The sequence below is a fragment of the Nicotiana tomentosiformis genome, chromosome 8 (genome assembly GCF_000390325.3).
Source record: "Nicotiana tomentosiformis chromosome 8, ASM39032v3, whole genome shotgun sequence".
Classification (NCBI taxonomy): Eukaryota; Viridiplantae; Streptophyta; class Magnoliopsida; order Solanales; family Solanaceae; genus Nicotiana; species Nicotiana tomentosiformis.
The window spans coordinates 532,191-549,547 of NC_090819.1; the positions used below are offsets into that span (position 1 = coordinate 532,191).

The 17,357-nt window shown below is 48.2% G+C and overlaps 1 protein-coding gene across 1 annotated transcript; it reads right to left on the reverse strand.

Annotated features, from left to right (window-relative positions):
• Positions 1-15,265: 15,265 nt before the first annotated feature.
• On the reverse strand, positions 15,266-16,976 carry LOC138898292 (uncharacterized). The gene has a single exon (XM_070184354.1). It carries the CDS (start codon positions 16,726-16,728, stop codon positions 15,472-15,474), a length of 1,257 nt encoding a protein of 418 aa, XP_070040455.1. The 5' UTR covers positions 16,729-16,976; the 3' UTR covers positions 15,266-15,471.
• Between the last annotated feature and the right edge of the window lie 381 nt (positions 16,977-17,357).

The window sequence follows — 17,357 nt, forward strand, 5'->3', positions numbered from 1 at the left end:
TGTTGTGGGAAACATTGGGAGGCGACATCGCTCGTGGCGGCTGATGGCTTTTGGCAACGGAACGGCAAAGCATCCTCCAAGAAGTGCCACAAGTTGCCGTGCGCATAGGGCTAAGCTCATTACGTGCCGACTGCCATCGGTTGTTGGGAGCAACATCGGGAGGCGACATCACTCGTGTCGGATGCTGGATTTTGGCAACGGAATGGCAAGGCATGGTGCAAGTACCGCCACAAGGTATTGTGTGCATGGGTCTAAGCTCAGTACGTGTCGATTGCCATCGGTTTTTGGGGGCAACATCGGGAGGCGACATCACTCGCGGCGACTGTTGGCTTTTGGAATCGGAATGGCGAAGCCTCGTGCAAGTAGCGCCGCAAGGTGCCGTGCGCATGGGGCTAAACACAGTACGTGCCGATTGCCATAGGTTGTTGTGAGTTTTGTCTGGCGTCGCTCGTGGCGGCTGATGGCTTTTGGAAAAGGAACGCCGAGGCCTCGTGCAAGTAGCACCGCAAGGAGCCATGCGCATGGGACTAAACTCAATACGTTCTGAATGCCATCGGTTGTTGTGGGAAACATTGGGAGGCGACATCGCTCGTGGCGGCTAATGGCTTTTAGCAACGGAACGGCGAAGCGTCATGCAAGTAGCGCTGCAAGGTGCCGTGCGCATGGGGCTAAACTCAGTACGTGCCGATTGCCATAGGTTGTTATGAGTTGTGTCTGGCGTCGCTCGTGGCGGCTAATGGCTTTTGGCAACGGAACGCCGAGGCCTTGTGCAAGTAGCGCCGCAAGGTGCCGTGCGCATGGGGCTAAACTCAGTATGTTCTGAATGCCATCGGTTATTGTGGGCAACATCAGGAGGCGACATCGCTCGTGGTGGCTGATGGCTTTTGGCAACGGAACGGCAAAGCGTCCTCCAAGAAGTGCCGCAAGGTGCCGTGCACATGGGGCTAATCTCATTACGTGCCGACTGCCATCTGTTGTTGGGAGCAACATCGGGAGGCGACATCACTCGTGTCGGATGCTGGATTTTGGCAATGGAACGGCAAGGCCTTGTGCAAGTAGCGCCACAAGGTGTTGTGTGCATGGGGCTAAGCTCAGTATGTGTCGATTGCCATCAGTTTTTGGGGGCAACATCGGGAGGCGACATCGCTCGAGGCGACTGTTGGATTTTGGAAACGGAATGGCGAAGCCTCGTGCAAGTAGCGCCGCAAGGTGCCGTGCGCATGGGGCTAAACTCAGTACGTGCCGATTGCCATAGGTTGTTGTGAGTTGTGTCTGGCATCGCTCGTAGCGGCGGATGGCTTTTGGAAACGGAACGTCAAGGCCTCGTGCAAGTAGCGCCGCAAGGAGCCATGCGCATGGGACTAAACTCAGTACGTTCCAAATGCCATCGATTGTTGTGGGAAACATTGGGAGGCGACATCGCTCGTGGCGGCTGATGGCTTTTAGCAACGGAACGGCGAAGCATCATGCAAGTAGCGCCGCAAGGTGCCGTGCGCATGGGGCTAATCTCAGTACGTGCGGACTGCCATCGGTTGTTGGGGGCTACATCGGGAGGCGACATTGGTGTGGCGGCTTATAGCTTTTGGCAATGGAACGGCGAGGCATTGTGCAAATAGCGCCGCAAAGGTGCCGTGCGTATGGGGCTAAGCTTAGTACGTGCCGATTGCCATCAGTTGTTGTGGGCAACATCGGGAGGCGACGGCTGATGGCTTTTGGCAACGGAACGGCGAGGCCTCGTGCAAATAGCGTCGCAAGGTGTCGTGCGCATGGGGCTAAACTCAGTATGTGCCGATTGCCATCGGTTGTTGTGAGTTGTGTCTGGCGTCGCTCATGGCAGCTGATGGCTTTTGGCAATGGAACGGCGAGGCCTCGTGCAAGTAGCACCGCAAGGTGCCGTGCGCATGAGGCTAAACTCAGTACATTCCGAATGCCATCGGTTGTTGGGGGCAACATCGGGAGGCAACATCGCTTGTGTCGGATGCTGGCTTTTGGCAACGGAACGGCAAGGCCTCGTGCAAGTAGCACCGCAAGGTGCCGTGCGTATGGGGCTAAGCTCAGTACGTGCCGATTGCCATCGGTTGTTGTGGGCAACATCGGGAGGCGACATCGTTCGTGGCGACTGTTGGCTTTTGGAAATGGAACGGCGAAGCCTCGTGCAAGTAGCGCCACAAGGTGCCGTGCGCATGGGGCTAAACTCAGTACGTGCCGATTGCCATAGGTTGTTATGAGTTGTGTCTGGCGTCGCTCGTGGCGGCTAATGGCTTTTGGCAACGGAACGCCGAGGCCTTGTGCAAGTAGCGCTGCAAGGTGCCGTGCGCATGGGGCTAAACTCAGTATGTTCTGAATGCCATCGGTTATTGTGGGCAACATCAGGAGGCGACATCGCTCGTGGTGGCTGATGGCTTTTGGCAACGGAACGGCAAAGCGTCCTCCAAGAAGTGCCGCAAGGTGCCGTGCACATGGGGCTAATCTCATTACGTGCCGACTGCCATCGGTTGTTGGGAGCAACATCGGGAGGCGACATCACTCGTGTCGGATGCTGGATTTTGGCAATGGAACGGCAAGGCCTTGTGCAAGTAGCGCCACAAGGTGTTGTGTGCATGGGGCTAAGCTCAGTATGTGTCGATTGCCATCAGTTTTTGGGGGCAACATCGGGAGGCGACATCGCTCGAGGCGACTGTTGGATTTTGGAAACGGAATGGCGAAGCCTCGTGCAAGTAGCGCCGCAAGGTGCCGTGCGCATGGGGCTAAACTCAGTACGTGCTGATTGCCATAGGTTGTTGTGAGTTGTGTCTGGCATCGCTCGTGGCGGCGGATGGCTTTTGGAAACGGAACGTCAAGGCCTCGTGCAAGTAGCGCCGCAAGGAGCCATGCGCATGGGACTAAACTCAGTACGTTCCAAATGCCATCGATTGTTGTGGGAAACATTGGGAGGCGACATCGCTCGCGGCGGCTGATGGCTTTTAGCAACGGAACGGCGAAGCATCATGCAAGTAGCGCCGCAAGGTGCCGTGCGCATGGGGCTAATCTCAGTACGTGCCGACTGCCATCGGTTGTTGGGGGCTACATCGGGAGGCGACATCGGTGTGGCGGATTATAGCTTTTGGCAATGGAACGGCGAGGCATTGTGCAAATAGCGCCGCAAAGGTGCCGTGCGTATGGGGCTAAGCTTAGTACGTGCCGATTGCCATCAGTTGTTGTGGGCAACATCGGGAGGCGACGGCTGATGGCTTTTGGCAACGGAACGGCGAGGCCTCGTGCAAGTAGCGTCGCAAGGTGCCATGCGCATGGGGCTAAACTCAGTATGTGCCGATTGCCATCGGTTGTTATGAGTTGTGTCTGGCGTCGCTCATGGCAGCTGATGGCTTTTGTCAATGGAACGGCGAGGCCTCGTGCAAGTAGCACCGCAAGGTGCCGTGCGCATGAGGCTAAACTCAGTACATTCCGAATGCCATCGGTTGTTGGGGGCAACATCGGGAGGCAACATCGCTTGTGTCGGATGCTGGCTTTTGGCAACGGAACGGCAAGGCCTCGTGCAAGTAGCACCGCAAGGTGCCGTGCGTATGGGGCTAAGCTCAGTACGTGCCGATTGCCATCGGTTGTTGTGGGCAACATCGGGAGGCGACATCGCTCGTGGCGACTGTTGGATTTTGGAAATGGAACGGCGAAGCCTCGTGCAAGTAGCGCCACAAGGTGCCGTGCGCATGGGGCTAAACTCAGTACGTGCCGATTGCTATTGGTTGTTGTGAGTTGTGTCTGGCGTCGCTCGTGGAGGCTGATGGCTTTTGGAAATGGAACGCCGAGGCCTCGTGCAAGTAGCGCCGCAAGGAGCCATGTGCATGGGACTAAACTCAGTACGTTCCGAATGCTATCAGTTGTTGTGGGAAACATTGGGAGGCGACATCGCTCGTGGCGGCTGATGGCTTTTAGCAACGGAACAACGAAGCATCGTGCAAGTAGCGCCGCAAGGTGCCGTGCGCATGGGGCTATGCTCAGTACGTGCCGACTGCCATCGGTTGTTGGGGGCAACATTGGGAGGCGACATCGGTGTAGCGACTGATAGATTTTGGAAATGGAACGGCGAGGCCTCGTGTAAATAGCGCCGCAAAGGTGTCGTGCGCATCGGGATAAACTTAGTACGTGTCGATTGCCATCAGTTGTTGTGAGTTGTGTCTGGCATCGCTAGTGGCGGCTGATGGCTTTTGTCAACGGAACAGCGAGGCCTCGTGCAATTAGCACCGCAAGGTGCCGTGTGCATGGAGCTAAACACAGTACGTGCCAATTTTCATCGGTAGTTGTAGGCAACATCGGGAGGCGACATAGCTCATGGCGGCTGATGGCTTTTGGCAACGGAATGGCGAGGCCTCGTGCAAGTAGCACCGCAAGGTTTCGTGCGCATGGGACTAAGCTTAGTACATCCCGATCTCCATCGGTATTTGTGAGTTGTGTCTGGCATCGCTCGTGGCGGCTGATGGCTTTTGGCAATGGAACAGCGAAGCCTCGTACAAGTAGCGCCGCAAGGTACCGTGCGCATGGGGCTAAGCTCAGTATATGCTGATTGCCATCGGTTGTTGGGGGCAGCATCGGGAGGTGACATCGCTCGTGGCGGCTAATGGCTTTCGGCAACGGAATGGCTAGGCCTCATGCAAGTAGCGCCGTAGGGTGTCGTGCTCATGGGGCTGAACTTAGTACGTTCCGAATGCCATCAGTTATTGTAGTCAACATCGGGAGGAGACATCGCTCGTGGCGGCTGATGGCTTTTGGAAACGGAACGGCGAAGCCTCGTGCAAGTAGTGCCGTAAGGTGCCATGTGCATGGGGCAAATCTCAGTACGTGCCGATTGCCATCGATTGTTGTGGGAAACATCGGGAGGCGACATCGCTCGTGGCGGCTGATGGCTTTTGGCAACGGAACAGCTAGGCCTCATGCAAGTAGTGCCGCAAGGTGTCATGCGCATGGGGCTAAGCTCAGTACGTGCCGACTGCCATTGGTCGTTGGGGGAAATATCGGGAGGCGACATCGGTGTGGCGGCTGATAGCTTTTGGCAACGGATCAGCAAGGCCTCGTGCAAGTAGCGCCTCAAGGTGCCGTGCGCATGGGGCTAAACTCAGTACGTGCTGATTGCCATTGGTTGTTGTGAGTTGTGTCTGGTGTCGCTCGTGGCAGCTGATGGCTTTTGGCAATGGAACGGCGAGGCCTCGTGAGCGCCGCAAGGTGCCGTGTGCATGGGGCTAAACTCAGGACGTTCCCAATGCCATCGGTTGTTATGAGCAACATAGGGAGGCAACATAGCTCGTGGCGGCTGATGGATTTTGGCAACGGAACGGCGAAGCGTCGTGCAAGTCGCGCCGCAAGGTGCCGTGCGCATGGGGCTAAGCACACTACGTGCCGACTGCCATAGGTTGTTGTGAGTTGTGTCTGGCATCTCTCGTGGCGGCTGATGGATTTTGCCAACGGAACGGCGAGGCCTCGTGCAAATAGCGCCGTAAGGTGCCATGCGCATGGGGCTAAACTCAGTACGTTCCGAATGCCATCGGTTGTTATAGGAAACATCGGGAGGCACCATCGCTCGTGGCGGCTGATGGCTTTTGGCAACGGAACAGCGAAGCGTCGCCCAAGTAGCGCCGCAAGGTGCCGTGCGCATGAGGCTAAGCTCAGTACGTACCGACTGCCATCGGTTGTTGGGGGCACCATCGGGAGGCGACATCGGTGTGGCGGCTGATAGATTTTTACAACGAACGGCGAGGCCTCATGCAAGTAGCGCCGCAAGGTGCCATGCGCATAGGGCTAAACTCAGTACGTTCCGAATGCCATCAGTTGTTGTGGGCAACATCGGGAGGCGACATCGCTCGCGATGACTGTTGGCTTTTGGAAACGGAATGGCGAAGCCTCGTGCAAGTAGCGCCACAAGGTGCTGCGCGCATGGGGCTAAACTCAGTACGTGCCGATTGCCATAGGTTGTTGTGAGTTGTGTCTGGCGTCGCTCGTGGCGGCTGATGGCTTTTGGCAACGGAATGCCGAGGCCTCGTGCAAGTAGCGCCGCAAGGAGCCATGCGCATGGGACTAAACTCAGTACGTTCTGAATGCCATCGGTTGTTGTGGGAAACATTGGGAGGCGACATCGCTCGTGGCGGCTAATGGCTTTTAGAAACGGAACGGCGAAGCGTCGTGCAAGTAGCACCGCAAGGTGCCGTGCGCATGGGGCTAAGCTCATAACGTGCCGACTGCCATCGATTGTTGGGGGCAACATCGGGAGGCGACATCGGTGTGGTGGCTGATAGCTTTTGGCAACGGAACGGCAAGGCCTCGTGCAAGTAGGCTGCAAGGTGCCGTGCGCATGGGGCTAAACTCAGTATGTTCCGAATGCCATCGGTTGTTGTGGGCAACATCAGGAGGTGACATCGCTCATGGCGGCTGATGGCTTTTGGCAACGGAACGGCAAAGCGTCCTCCAAGAAGTGCCGCAAGGTGCCGTGTGCATGGGGCTAAGCTCATTTCGTGCCGATTGCCATCGGTTGTTGGGAGCAACATCGGGAGGCGACATCACTCGTGTCGGATGCTGTATTTTGGCAACGGAACGGCAAGGCCTTGTGCAAGTAGCGCCACAAGGTGTTGTGTGCATGGGGCTAAGCTCAGTACGTGTCGATTGCCATCGGTTTTTGGGGGCAACATCGGGAGGCGACATCGCGCGAGGCAACTGTTGGCTTTTGGAAACGGAATGGCGAAGCCTTGTGCAAGTAGCGCCGCAAGGTGCCGTGCGCATGGGGCTAAACTCAGTACGTGCCGATTGCCATAGGTTGTTGTGAGTTGTGTCTGGCGTCGCTCGTGGCAGCTGATGGCTTTTGGAAACGGAACGCCGAGGCCTCGTGCAAGTAGCGCCGCAAGGAGCCATGCGCATGGGACTAAACTCAGTACGTTCCAAATGCTATCAATTGTTGTGGGAAATATTGGGAGGCGACATCGCTCGTGGCGGCTGATGGCTTTTAGCAACGGAACGGTGAAGCGTCGTGCAAGTAGCGCCGCAAGGTGCCGTGCGCATGGGGCTAATCTCAGTACGTGCCGACTGCCATCGGTTGTTGGGGGCTACATCGGGAGGCGACATCGGTGTGGCGGCTTATAGCTTTTAGCAATGGAACGGCGAGGCGTTGTGCAAATAGCGCCGCAAAGGTGCCGTGCGTATGGGGCTAAGCTTAGTACGTGCCGATTGCCATCGATTGTTGTGGGCAACATCGGGAGGCGACGGCTGATGGCTTTTGGCAACAGAACGGCGAGGCCTCGTGCAAGTAGCGTCGCAAGGTGTCGTGCGCATGGGGCTAAACTCAGTACGTGCCGATTGCCATCAGTTGTTGTGAGTTGTTTCTGGCATCGCTCATGGCAGTTGATGGCTTTTGGTAACGGAACGGCGAGGCCTCGTGCAAGTAGCACCGCAAGGTGCCGTGCGCATGAGGCTAAACTCAGTACATTCCGAATGCCATCGGTTGTTGGGGGCAACATCGGGAGGCAACATCGCTCGTGTCGGATGCTGGCTTTTGGCAACGGAACGGCAAGGCCTCGTGCAAGTAGCACCGTAAGGTGCCGTGCGTATGGGGCTAAGCTCAGTACGTGCCGATTGCCATCGGTTGTTGTGGGCAACATCGGGAGGCGACATCGCTCGTGGCGACTGTTGGCTTTTGGAAATGGAACGGCGAAGCCTCGTGCAAGTAGCGCCACAAGGTGCCGTGCGCATGGGGCTAAACTCAGTACGTGCCGATTGCCATAGGTTGTTGTGAGTTGTGTCTGGCGTCGCTCGTGGAGGCTGATGGCTATTGGCAACGGAACGCCAAGGCCTCATGCAAGTAGCGCTGCAAGGAGCCATGCACATGGGACTAAACTCAGTACGTTCCGAATGCTATCAGTTGTTGTGGGAAACATTGGGAGGCGACATCGCTCGTGGCGGCTGATGGATTTTACCAACGGAACAGTGAAGCATCGTGCAAGTAGCGCCGCAAGGTGCCGTGCGCATGGGGCTATGCTCAGTACGTGCCGACTGTCATCGGTTGTTGGGGGCAACATTGGGAGGCGACATCGGTGTAGCGACTGATAGCTTTTGGAAATGGAACGGCGAGGCCTCGTGTAAATAGCGCCGCAAAGGTGTCGTGCGCATCGGGATAAACTTAGTACGTGTCGATTACCATCGGTTGTTGTGAGTTGTGTCTGGCATCGCTAGTGGCGGCTGATGGCTTTTGTCAACGGAACAGCGAGGCCTCGTGCAATTAGCACCGCAAGGTGCCATGTGCATGGTGCTAAACACAGTACGTGCCAATTTCCATCGGTAGTTGTAGGCAACATCGGGAGGCGACATCGCTCATGGCGGCTGATGGCTTTTGGCAACGGAACGGCGAGGCCTCGTGCAAGTAGCGCCGCAAGGTTTCGTGCGCATGGGACTAAGCTTAGTACATCCCGATCTCCATCGGTTTTTGTGAGTTGTGTCTGGCATCGCTCGTGGCGGCTGATGGCTTTTGGCAATGGAACAACGAAGCCTCGTACAAGTAGCGCCGCAAGGTACCGTGCACATGGGGCTAAGCTTAGTATGTGCTGATTGCCATCGGTTGTTGGGGGCAATATCGGGAGGTGACATCGCTCGTGGCGGCTAATGGCTTTCGGCAACGGAATGGCTAGGCCTCATGCAAGTAGCGTTGTAGGGTGTCGTGCGCATGGGGCTGAACTTAGTACGTTCCGAATGCCATCGGTTGTTGTAGTCAACATCGGGAGGAGACATCGCTCGTGGCGGCTGATGGCTTTTGGCAACGGAACGGCGAAGCCTCGTGCAAGTAGCGCCGTAAGGTGCCATGCGCATGGGGCTAAGCTCAGTACGTGCCGATTGCCATCGATTGTTGTGGGAAACATCGGGAGGCGACATCGCTCGTGGAGGCTGATGGCTTTTGGCAATGGAACAGCTAGGCCTCATGCAAGTAGCGCCACAAGGTGTCATGCGCATGGGGCTAAGCTCAGTACGTGCCGACTGCCATCGGTCATTGGGGAAACATCGGGAGGCGACATCGGTGTGGCGGCTGATAGCTTTTGGCAACGGAACGGCGAGGCCTCGTGCAAGTAGCGCCTCAAGGTGCCGTGCGCATGGGGCTAAACTCAGTACGTGCTGATTGCCATCGGTTGTTGTGAGTTGTGTCTAGTGTCGCTCGTGGCAGCTGATGGCTTTTGGCAATGGAACGGCGAGGCCTCGTGAGTGCCGCAAGGTGCCGTGTGCATGGGGCTAAACTCAGGACGTTCCCAATGCCATCGGTTGTTATGAGCAACATAGGGAGGCAACATAGCTCGTGGCGGCTGATGGATTTTGGCAACGGAACGGCGAAGCGTCGTGCAAGTCACGCCGCAAGGTGCCGTGCGCATGGGGCTAAGCACAGTACGTGCCGACTTCCATAGGTTGTTGTGAGTTGTGTCTGGCGTCGCTCGTGGCGGCTGATGGATTTTGGCAACGGAACGGCGAGGCCTCGTGCAAATAGCGCCGTAAGGTGCCATGCGCATGGGGCTAAACTCAGTACGTTCCGAATGCCATCGGTTGTTATAGGAAACATCGGGAGGCGCCATCGCTCGTGGCGGCTGATGGCTTTTGGCAACGAAACAGCGAAGCGTCGCCCAAGTAGCGCCGCAAGGTGCCGTGCGCATGAGGCTAAGCTCAGTACGTACCGACTGCCATCAGTTGTTGGGGGCACCATCGGGAGGCGACATCGGTGTGGTGGCTGATAGATTTTTACAACGGAACGGCGAGGCCTCGTGCAAGTAGCGCCGCAAGGTGCCATGCGCATAGGGCTAAACTCAGTATGTTCCGAATGCCATCAGTTGTTGTGGGCAACATCGGGAGGCGACATCGCTCGCGACGACTGTTGGCTTTTGGAAACGGAATGGCGAAGCCTCGTGCAAGTAGCGCCGCAAGGTGCCGTGCGCATGGGGCTAAACTTAGTACGTGCCGATTGCTATAGGTTGTTGTGAGTTGTGTCTGGCGTCGCTCGTGGCGGCTGATGTCTTTTGGCAACGGAACGCCGAGGCCTCGTGCAAGTAGCGCCGCAAGGAGCCATGCGCATGGGACTAAACTCAGTACGTTCTGAATGCCATCGGTTGTTGTGGGAAACATCGGGAGGCGACATCGGTGTGGCAGCTAATAGCTTTTGGCAACGGAATGGCAAGGCCTCGTGCATGTAGGCCGCAAGGTGCCGTGCGCATGGGGCTAAACTCAGTATGTTCCGAATGCCATCAGTTGTTGTGGGCAACATCAGGAGGCGACATCGCTCGTGGCGGCTGATGGCTTTTGGCAACGGAACGGCAAAGCGTCCTCCAAGAAGTGCCGCAAGGTGCCGTGCGCATGGGGCTAAGCTCATTACGTGCCGACTGCCATCGGTTGTTGGGAGCAACATCGGGAGGCGACATCACTCGTGTCGGATGCTGTATTTTGGCAACGGAACGGCAAGGCCTTGTGCAAGTAGCGCCACAAGGTGTTGTGTGCATGGGCCTAAGCTCAGTACGTGTCGATTGCCATCGATTTTTGGGGGCAACATCGGGAGGCGACATCGCTCGAGGCAACTGTTGGCTTTTGGAAACGGAATGGCGAAGCCTCGTGCAAGTAGCGCCGCAAGGTGCCGTGCGCATGGGGCTAAACTCAGTACGTGCCGATTGCCATAGGTTGTTGTGAGTTGTGTCTAGCGTCGCTCGTGGCGGCTGATGGCTTTTGGAAACGGAACACCGAGGCCTCGTGCAAGTAGCGCCGCAAGGAGCCATGCGCATGGGACTAAACTCAGTACGTTCCAAATGCTATCAATTGTTGTGGGAAACATTGGGAGGCGACATCGCTCGTGGCGGCTGATGGCTTTTAGCAACGGAACGGCGAAGCATCGTGCAAGTAGCACCGTAAGGTGCCGTGCGCATGGGGCTAAGCTCAGTACGTGCCGACTGCCATCGGTTGTTGGGGGCTACATCGGGAGGCGACATCGGTGTGGCGGCATATAGCTTTTGGCAATGGAACGGCGAGGCGTCATGCAAATAGCGCCGTAAAGGTGCCGTGCGTATGGGGCTAAGCTTAGTACGTGCTGATTGCCATCGGTTGTTGTGAGCAACATCGGGAGGCGACGGCTGATGGCTTTTGGCAACGGAACGGCGAGGCCTCGTGCAAGTAGCGTCGCAAGGTGCCGTGCGCATGGGGCTAAACTCAGTATGTGCCGATTGCCATCGGTTGTTGTGAGTTGTGTCTGGCGTCGCTCGTGGCAGCTGATGGCTTTTGGCAACGGAACGGCGAGGCCTCGTGCAAGTAGCACCGCAAGGTGCCGTGTGCATGAGGCTAAACTCAGTACATTCCGAATGCCATCGGTTGTTGGGGTCAACATTGCTCGTGTCGGATGCTGGCTTTTGGCAACGGAACGGCAAGGCCTCATGCAAGTAGCGCCGCAAGGTGCCGTGCGTATGGGGCTAAGCTCAGTACGTGCCGATTGCCATCGGTTGTTGTGGGCAACATCGGGAGGCGACATCGCTCGTGGCGACTGTTGGCTTTTGGAAACAGAACGGCGAAGCCTCGTGCAAGTAGTGCCACAAGGTGCCGTGCGCATGGGGCTAAACTCAGTACGTGCCGATTGCCATCGGTTGTTGTGAGTTGTGTCTGGTGTCGCTCGTGGTAGCTGTTGGCTTTTGGCAATGGAACGGCGAGGCCTCGTGCAACTAGCGCCGCAAGGTGCCGTGTGCATGGGACTAAACTCAGCACGTTCCCAATGCCATCGGTTGTTATGAGCAACATAGGGAGGCAACATAGCTCGTGGCGGCTGATGGATTTTGGCAACGGAACGGCGAAGCGTCATGCAAGTAGCGCCGCAAGGTGCCGTGCGCATGGGGCTAAGCACAGTAAGTGCCGACTGCCATAGGTTGTTGTGAGTTGTGTCTGGCGTCGCTCGTGGTGGCTGATGGATTTTGTCAACGGAACGGCGAGGCCTCGTGCAAATAGCGCCGCAAGGTGCCATGCGCATGGGGCTAAACTCAGTATGCCATGAAAATATGCTAAGAGTAGGTAAGCCCAGACTATGCATCCTAAGGTTGAAATCGGTAGGCAGAGAGGCCGTTTAGGGGAGTAAACAAAGTTGAAGCGCTGTTAGGGTAACTGATTGAAGCAGAAAATCATGGTAGTGACCAGAAAAGATGATCAAAATAACTTATTATAATATGATGAATAAGGATAATAGACATAGAGATTAAAAGGAATATGTTTAGCAAATCATATGATAAAATGAACACTTACTTAATAAATGATGATCTTAGCTATAAAATACTTATATTATATATACTAAAAAATATTGATAATGATGTAAGAAGAATAATCTATGAGAAATTACTTTACTTTTGAAATAATAGAAATAATGGATCAAAATTGGACAGAATTAATTATACCAGAAATAGACTTATATAAATTAGATCTATATTCTGATAACACATAATGAATAATATATATCTATAATATTGGCAACAAACTACCGACAGCATAGAACTACTGACAAATTTAGTAAAAACTAATATAGAAAAATACCAAAGAACCCAAGATATAGAATATATAGAATATATACTAGAAAGCTTAAAAGAAATAATTAGATTAATTCTACTACAAAAAAAATATTATGAAAAAGCTTTTATATTTGACTAAATTATAAATGAAATTTCTATAGAATGAAAATATATATACTCGCAAAAATCATAGTAGAAGGATATTATAATAGATACTATACACCAATGATAGATACAGGGGCAGAAGCTAATATATGTAAATATAATTGTTTACCAACGGATAAATGAGAAAAATTAAAAATACCTATGGTAGTAACAGGATTTAATAATGAAGGAAGTATGATTAACTATAAAGCCAAGAATGTAAAAATACAAATATGGGATAAAATATTAATTATAGAAGAAATATATAACTTTGAATTTACTACGAAAGATATGTTACTAGGAATGCCATTTTTAGAAAACTTATACCCACACATAATAACAAAAACACACTGGTGGTTTACCACACCATGTAAAAATAAAGTGGGAGCAAAAAGGGTAAACAATAAACAACGAAAAACTACATAATGGATACAAGGAAATGAAAAAATCACACAAAAATTAGAAAATATAAGTAAAAATACAACTACCCAATTAGAAATTATCATATTTACAATAGACAAAGTAAAAATAATCCAGAATGAATTAGAAAAATTATATAATGATAACCCTCTAAAAGGATGGAATAAACATAAGACAAAAATAAAAATAGAATTAATAGAAGAAAATAGTATAATAACACAAAAACCCTTAAAATATAACTTTGATGATTTAGCAGAATTTAAAATGCATATAAAAAAATTATTAGATAACAAGTATATACAAGAAAGTAATAGTAAACATACAAGTCCAGCATTTATAGTAAATAAACATAGTGAACAAAAAAGAGGAAAAAGCAGAATGGTTATAGATTACCGAAATTTAAATGCAAAAACTAAAACATATAATTACCCAATACCTAACAAGATATTAAAAATAAGACAAATCCAAGGATATAATTACTTTAGTAAATTCGACTGTAAATCAGGATTTTACCATCTAAAACTAGAAGATGAATCTAAAAAACTAACAGCATTTACAGTACCACAAGGATTTTATGAATGGAATGTTTTACCATTTGGATATAAAAATGCACCAGGAAGATACCAACATTTTATGGATAATTATTTTAACCAACTAGAGAATTGTATAGTATATATAGATGATATATTACTATATTCAAGAACACAAGATGAACATATAAAATTATTAGAAAAATTCATACATATTATAGAAAACTCTGGTATAAGCTTAAGCAAAACCAAAGCAGAAATTATGAAGAATCAGATAGAATTTTTAGGAATACAAATAGATAAAAATGGAATAAAAATGCAAACACACATAGTACAAAAAATAATCAATCTTGATGAAAACATAGATACAAAAAAGAAATTACAATCATTTTTAGGATTAGTAAACCAGGTAAGAGAATATATACCTAAATTAGCAGAAAACCTAAAACCTTTACAAAAGAAACTAAAAAAGGATGTAGAATATGAGTTCGATGAAAAAGATAAGGAACAAATAAGGAAGATTAAAATATTGTGTAAGAAACTACCAAAACTATACTTCCCAGATGAAAATAAGAAATTTACTTATATTGTAGAAACAGATTCGAGTAATCATAGTTATGGAGGAGTTCTTAAATATAAATATGATAAAGAAAAAATAGAACATCATTGCAGGTATTATTCAGGATCTTATACTGAACCACAAGAAAAATGGGAAATAAATAGAAAAGAATTATTTGCACTATATAAATGTTTATTAGCATTTGAACCATATATAGTTTACAATAGATTTATTGTAAGAACAGATAATACCCAAGTAAAATGGTGGATAACCAGAAAGGTACAAGACTCAGTTACAACAAAAGAAATACGCAGACTGGTATTAAATATATTAAACTTTACATTTACAATTGAAATAATCACTACTAACAAGAATGTTGTTGCAGATTACTTGTCAAGATAAAGCTACCCAAACTGACCCAGATAATATAATGGAAAATCTACTCTTAGCCATGACTACACTTTGTAAGAAAGTGAAAAGTATGGATGAAGAGATACAGATAATAAGAAAAACAGCTAGTAGTCAGCAGCATGACTCAAAAAATGCGGAGATAAGACGATCGGAAGTCTCTAAAATTCCAGAGCTAGAAGGTGACGTTGAGAAACACCTAAAAACTCATAACAGTTTGTTAAATACAGTTGCAGGAAGCAGCACAGCTAGCAGTTCATCTGCAAAGAAGAAGGAAGAAATTAAACCTAGATACACAAACATAAATATGAACAATTTATTTTCAAAACCATTCGTACAGAAAAATATCCAAAATACCCAGAACGAAATATTCCTACCACCACAGATAAATACCTACAAAGAAAGTCTGAACCAAGCCAAAAAGACATACAACCATATAACCCGTACATATATAGACAACATACACAAAATACAAAACTTTTTAAACAAAAATCCAAGATCCCAAACTACCCAGAATCCAAATGAAGATTATATTACCCATTATCTAACAGGATACAATAAATTAATAGCACTACCAAATACAAGTGCAAAAAGTATCTTTAGAGAGAAGAGAGGAATTTTTGGATGCCTGAAGATGCAGCCTGTTTTTTATTCATAATCGAAAGGCTATTTAAAGATTACAAAAATGACTCTTACTGTTCATGAACGACCTTTACTGTTCATGAGACTGACTCTTACTTTTGTAAAGTAAAGAACTATTTACTTTACGACTTTTACAAAAAACAAAATAACATTAAAGAAAAGAAAAGAATCTAATAAATCTTTTACTTTATCTTGTCTGCCATAGTTTTTGTCGTTTAGTTTGTCGTCTTCTTCTCGATTATTCCAGTTGTACGTCTGGAACAATGTTATCTTCTCCTTTGCATTTTGAGCATATGTGGTCTGGGTATTTGTGACTGATTAGCTTGCAATATCTTGTTAACAGTTCTGGAGAGATGAAATTCGTCCTTATAGCTCTTGTGATTGTAGGTTGTTCTGGTTTTAAAAGACTTAAGACCCATTGTCTTAATTCTTCCATATCTGCTTCTCGTATCTCTCTGCAATTTGAATATATCATTGTTTGTTCTCTTGAATAATAACTCCAAATCGCATTCTGATTTAGGTAGTTGTTTGCTAGTTCATTTAGTATAGTGGATATTCCAATAATCCTTTTATTTGCATAAAAGTCTGGAATATTTATTTTTTCTATCTCTTCTTGTTCTTCTATTCTTTCTGGTATGAGCATTTCTCTTGTAAGTCCGATCTTGATAACTTGTATGATAGGCTTTATTTCTTCATATAATATCTCTGCTGTAGCTGAATAAAATCGTATATAGAATAACGTTCCTTTAGTTATTCTTCTGTATTGCATAAATGCTCTGTGTAACTCAGGTATGGTAGCTATCTCCTGTCCTGTTTGTGTATATACAGTATCTAGTAATCCATAATTGTAGCAGGTGGCTATTAGTTTTGCACTTGTATTTGGTAGTGCTATTAATTTATTGTATCCTGTTAGATAATGGGTAATATAATCTTCATTTGGATTCTGGGTAGTTTGGGATCTTGGGTTTTTGTTTAAAAAGTTTTGTATTTTGTGTATGTTGTCTATATATGTACGGGTTATATGGTTGTATGTCTTTTTGGCTTGGTTCAGACTTTCTTTGTAGGTATTTATCTGTGGTGGTAGGAATATTTCGTTCTGGGTATTTTGGATATTTTTCTGTACGAATGGTTTTGAAAATAAATTGTTCATATTTATGTTTGTATATCTAGGTTTAATTTCTTCCTTCTTCTTTGCAGATGAACTGCTAGCTGTGCTGCTTCCTGCAACTGTATTTAACAAACTGTTATGAGTTTTTAGGTGTTTCTCAACGTCACCTTCTAGCTCTGGAATTTTAGAGACTTCCGATCGTCTTATCTCCGCATTTTTTGAGTCATGCTGCTGACTACTAGCTGCTGTTTTTCTTATTATCTGTATCTCTTCATCCATACTTTCCACTTTCTTACAAAGTGTAGTCATGGCTAAGAGTAGATTTTCCATTGTATTATCTGGGTCAGTTTGGGTAGCTTTGTCTTGACAAGTAATCTGCAACAACATTCTTGTTAGTAGTGATTATTTCAATTGTAAATGTAAAGTTTAATATATTTAATACCAGTCTGCGTATTTCTTTTGTTGTAACTGAATCTTGTACTTTTCTGGTTATCCACCATTTTACTTGGGTATTATCTGTTCTTACAATAAATCTGTTGTAAACTATATATGGTTCAAATGCTAATAAACATTTATATAATGCAAATAATTCTTTTCTATTTATTTCCCATTTTTCTTGTGGTTCAGTATAAGATCCTGAATAATACCTGCAATGATGTTCTATTTTTTCTTTATCATATTTATATTTAAGAACTCCTCCATAACTATGATTACTCGAATCTGTTTCTACAATATAAGTAAATTTCTTATTTTCATCTGGGAAGTATAATTTTGGTAGTTTCTTATACAATATTTTAATCTTCCTTATTTGTTCCTTATCTTTTTCATCGAACCCATATTCTACATCCTTTTTTAGTTTTTCTGCTAATTTAGGTATATATTCTCTTACTTGGTTTACTAATCCTAAGAATGATTGTAATTTCTTTTTTGTATCTATGTTTTCATCAAGATTGATTATTTTTTGTACTATATGTGTTTGCATTTTTATTCCATTTTTATCTATTTGTATTCCTAAA

Bases quoted from the DNA above. Each gene is read 5' to 3' on its own strand.
- LOC138898292 (XM_070184354.1), bottom strand. From the start codon at position 16,728: ATGTTGTTGCAGATTACTTGTCAAGACAAAGCTACCCAAACTGACCCA.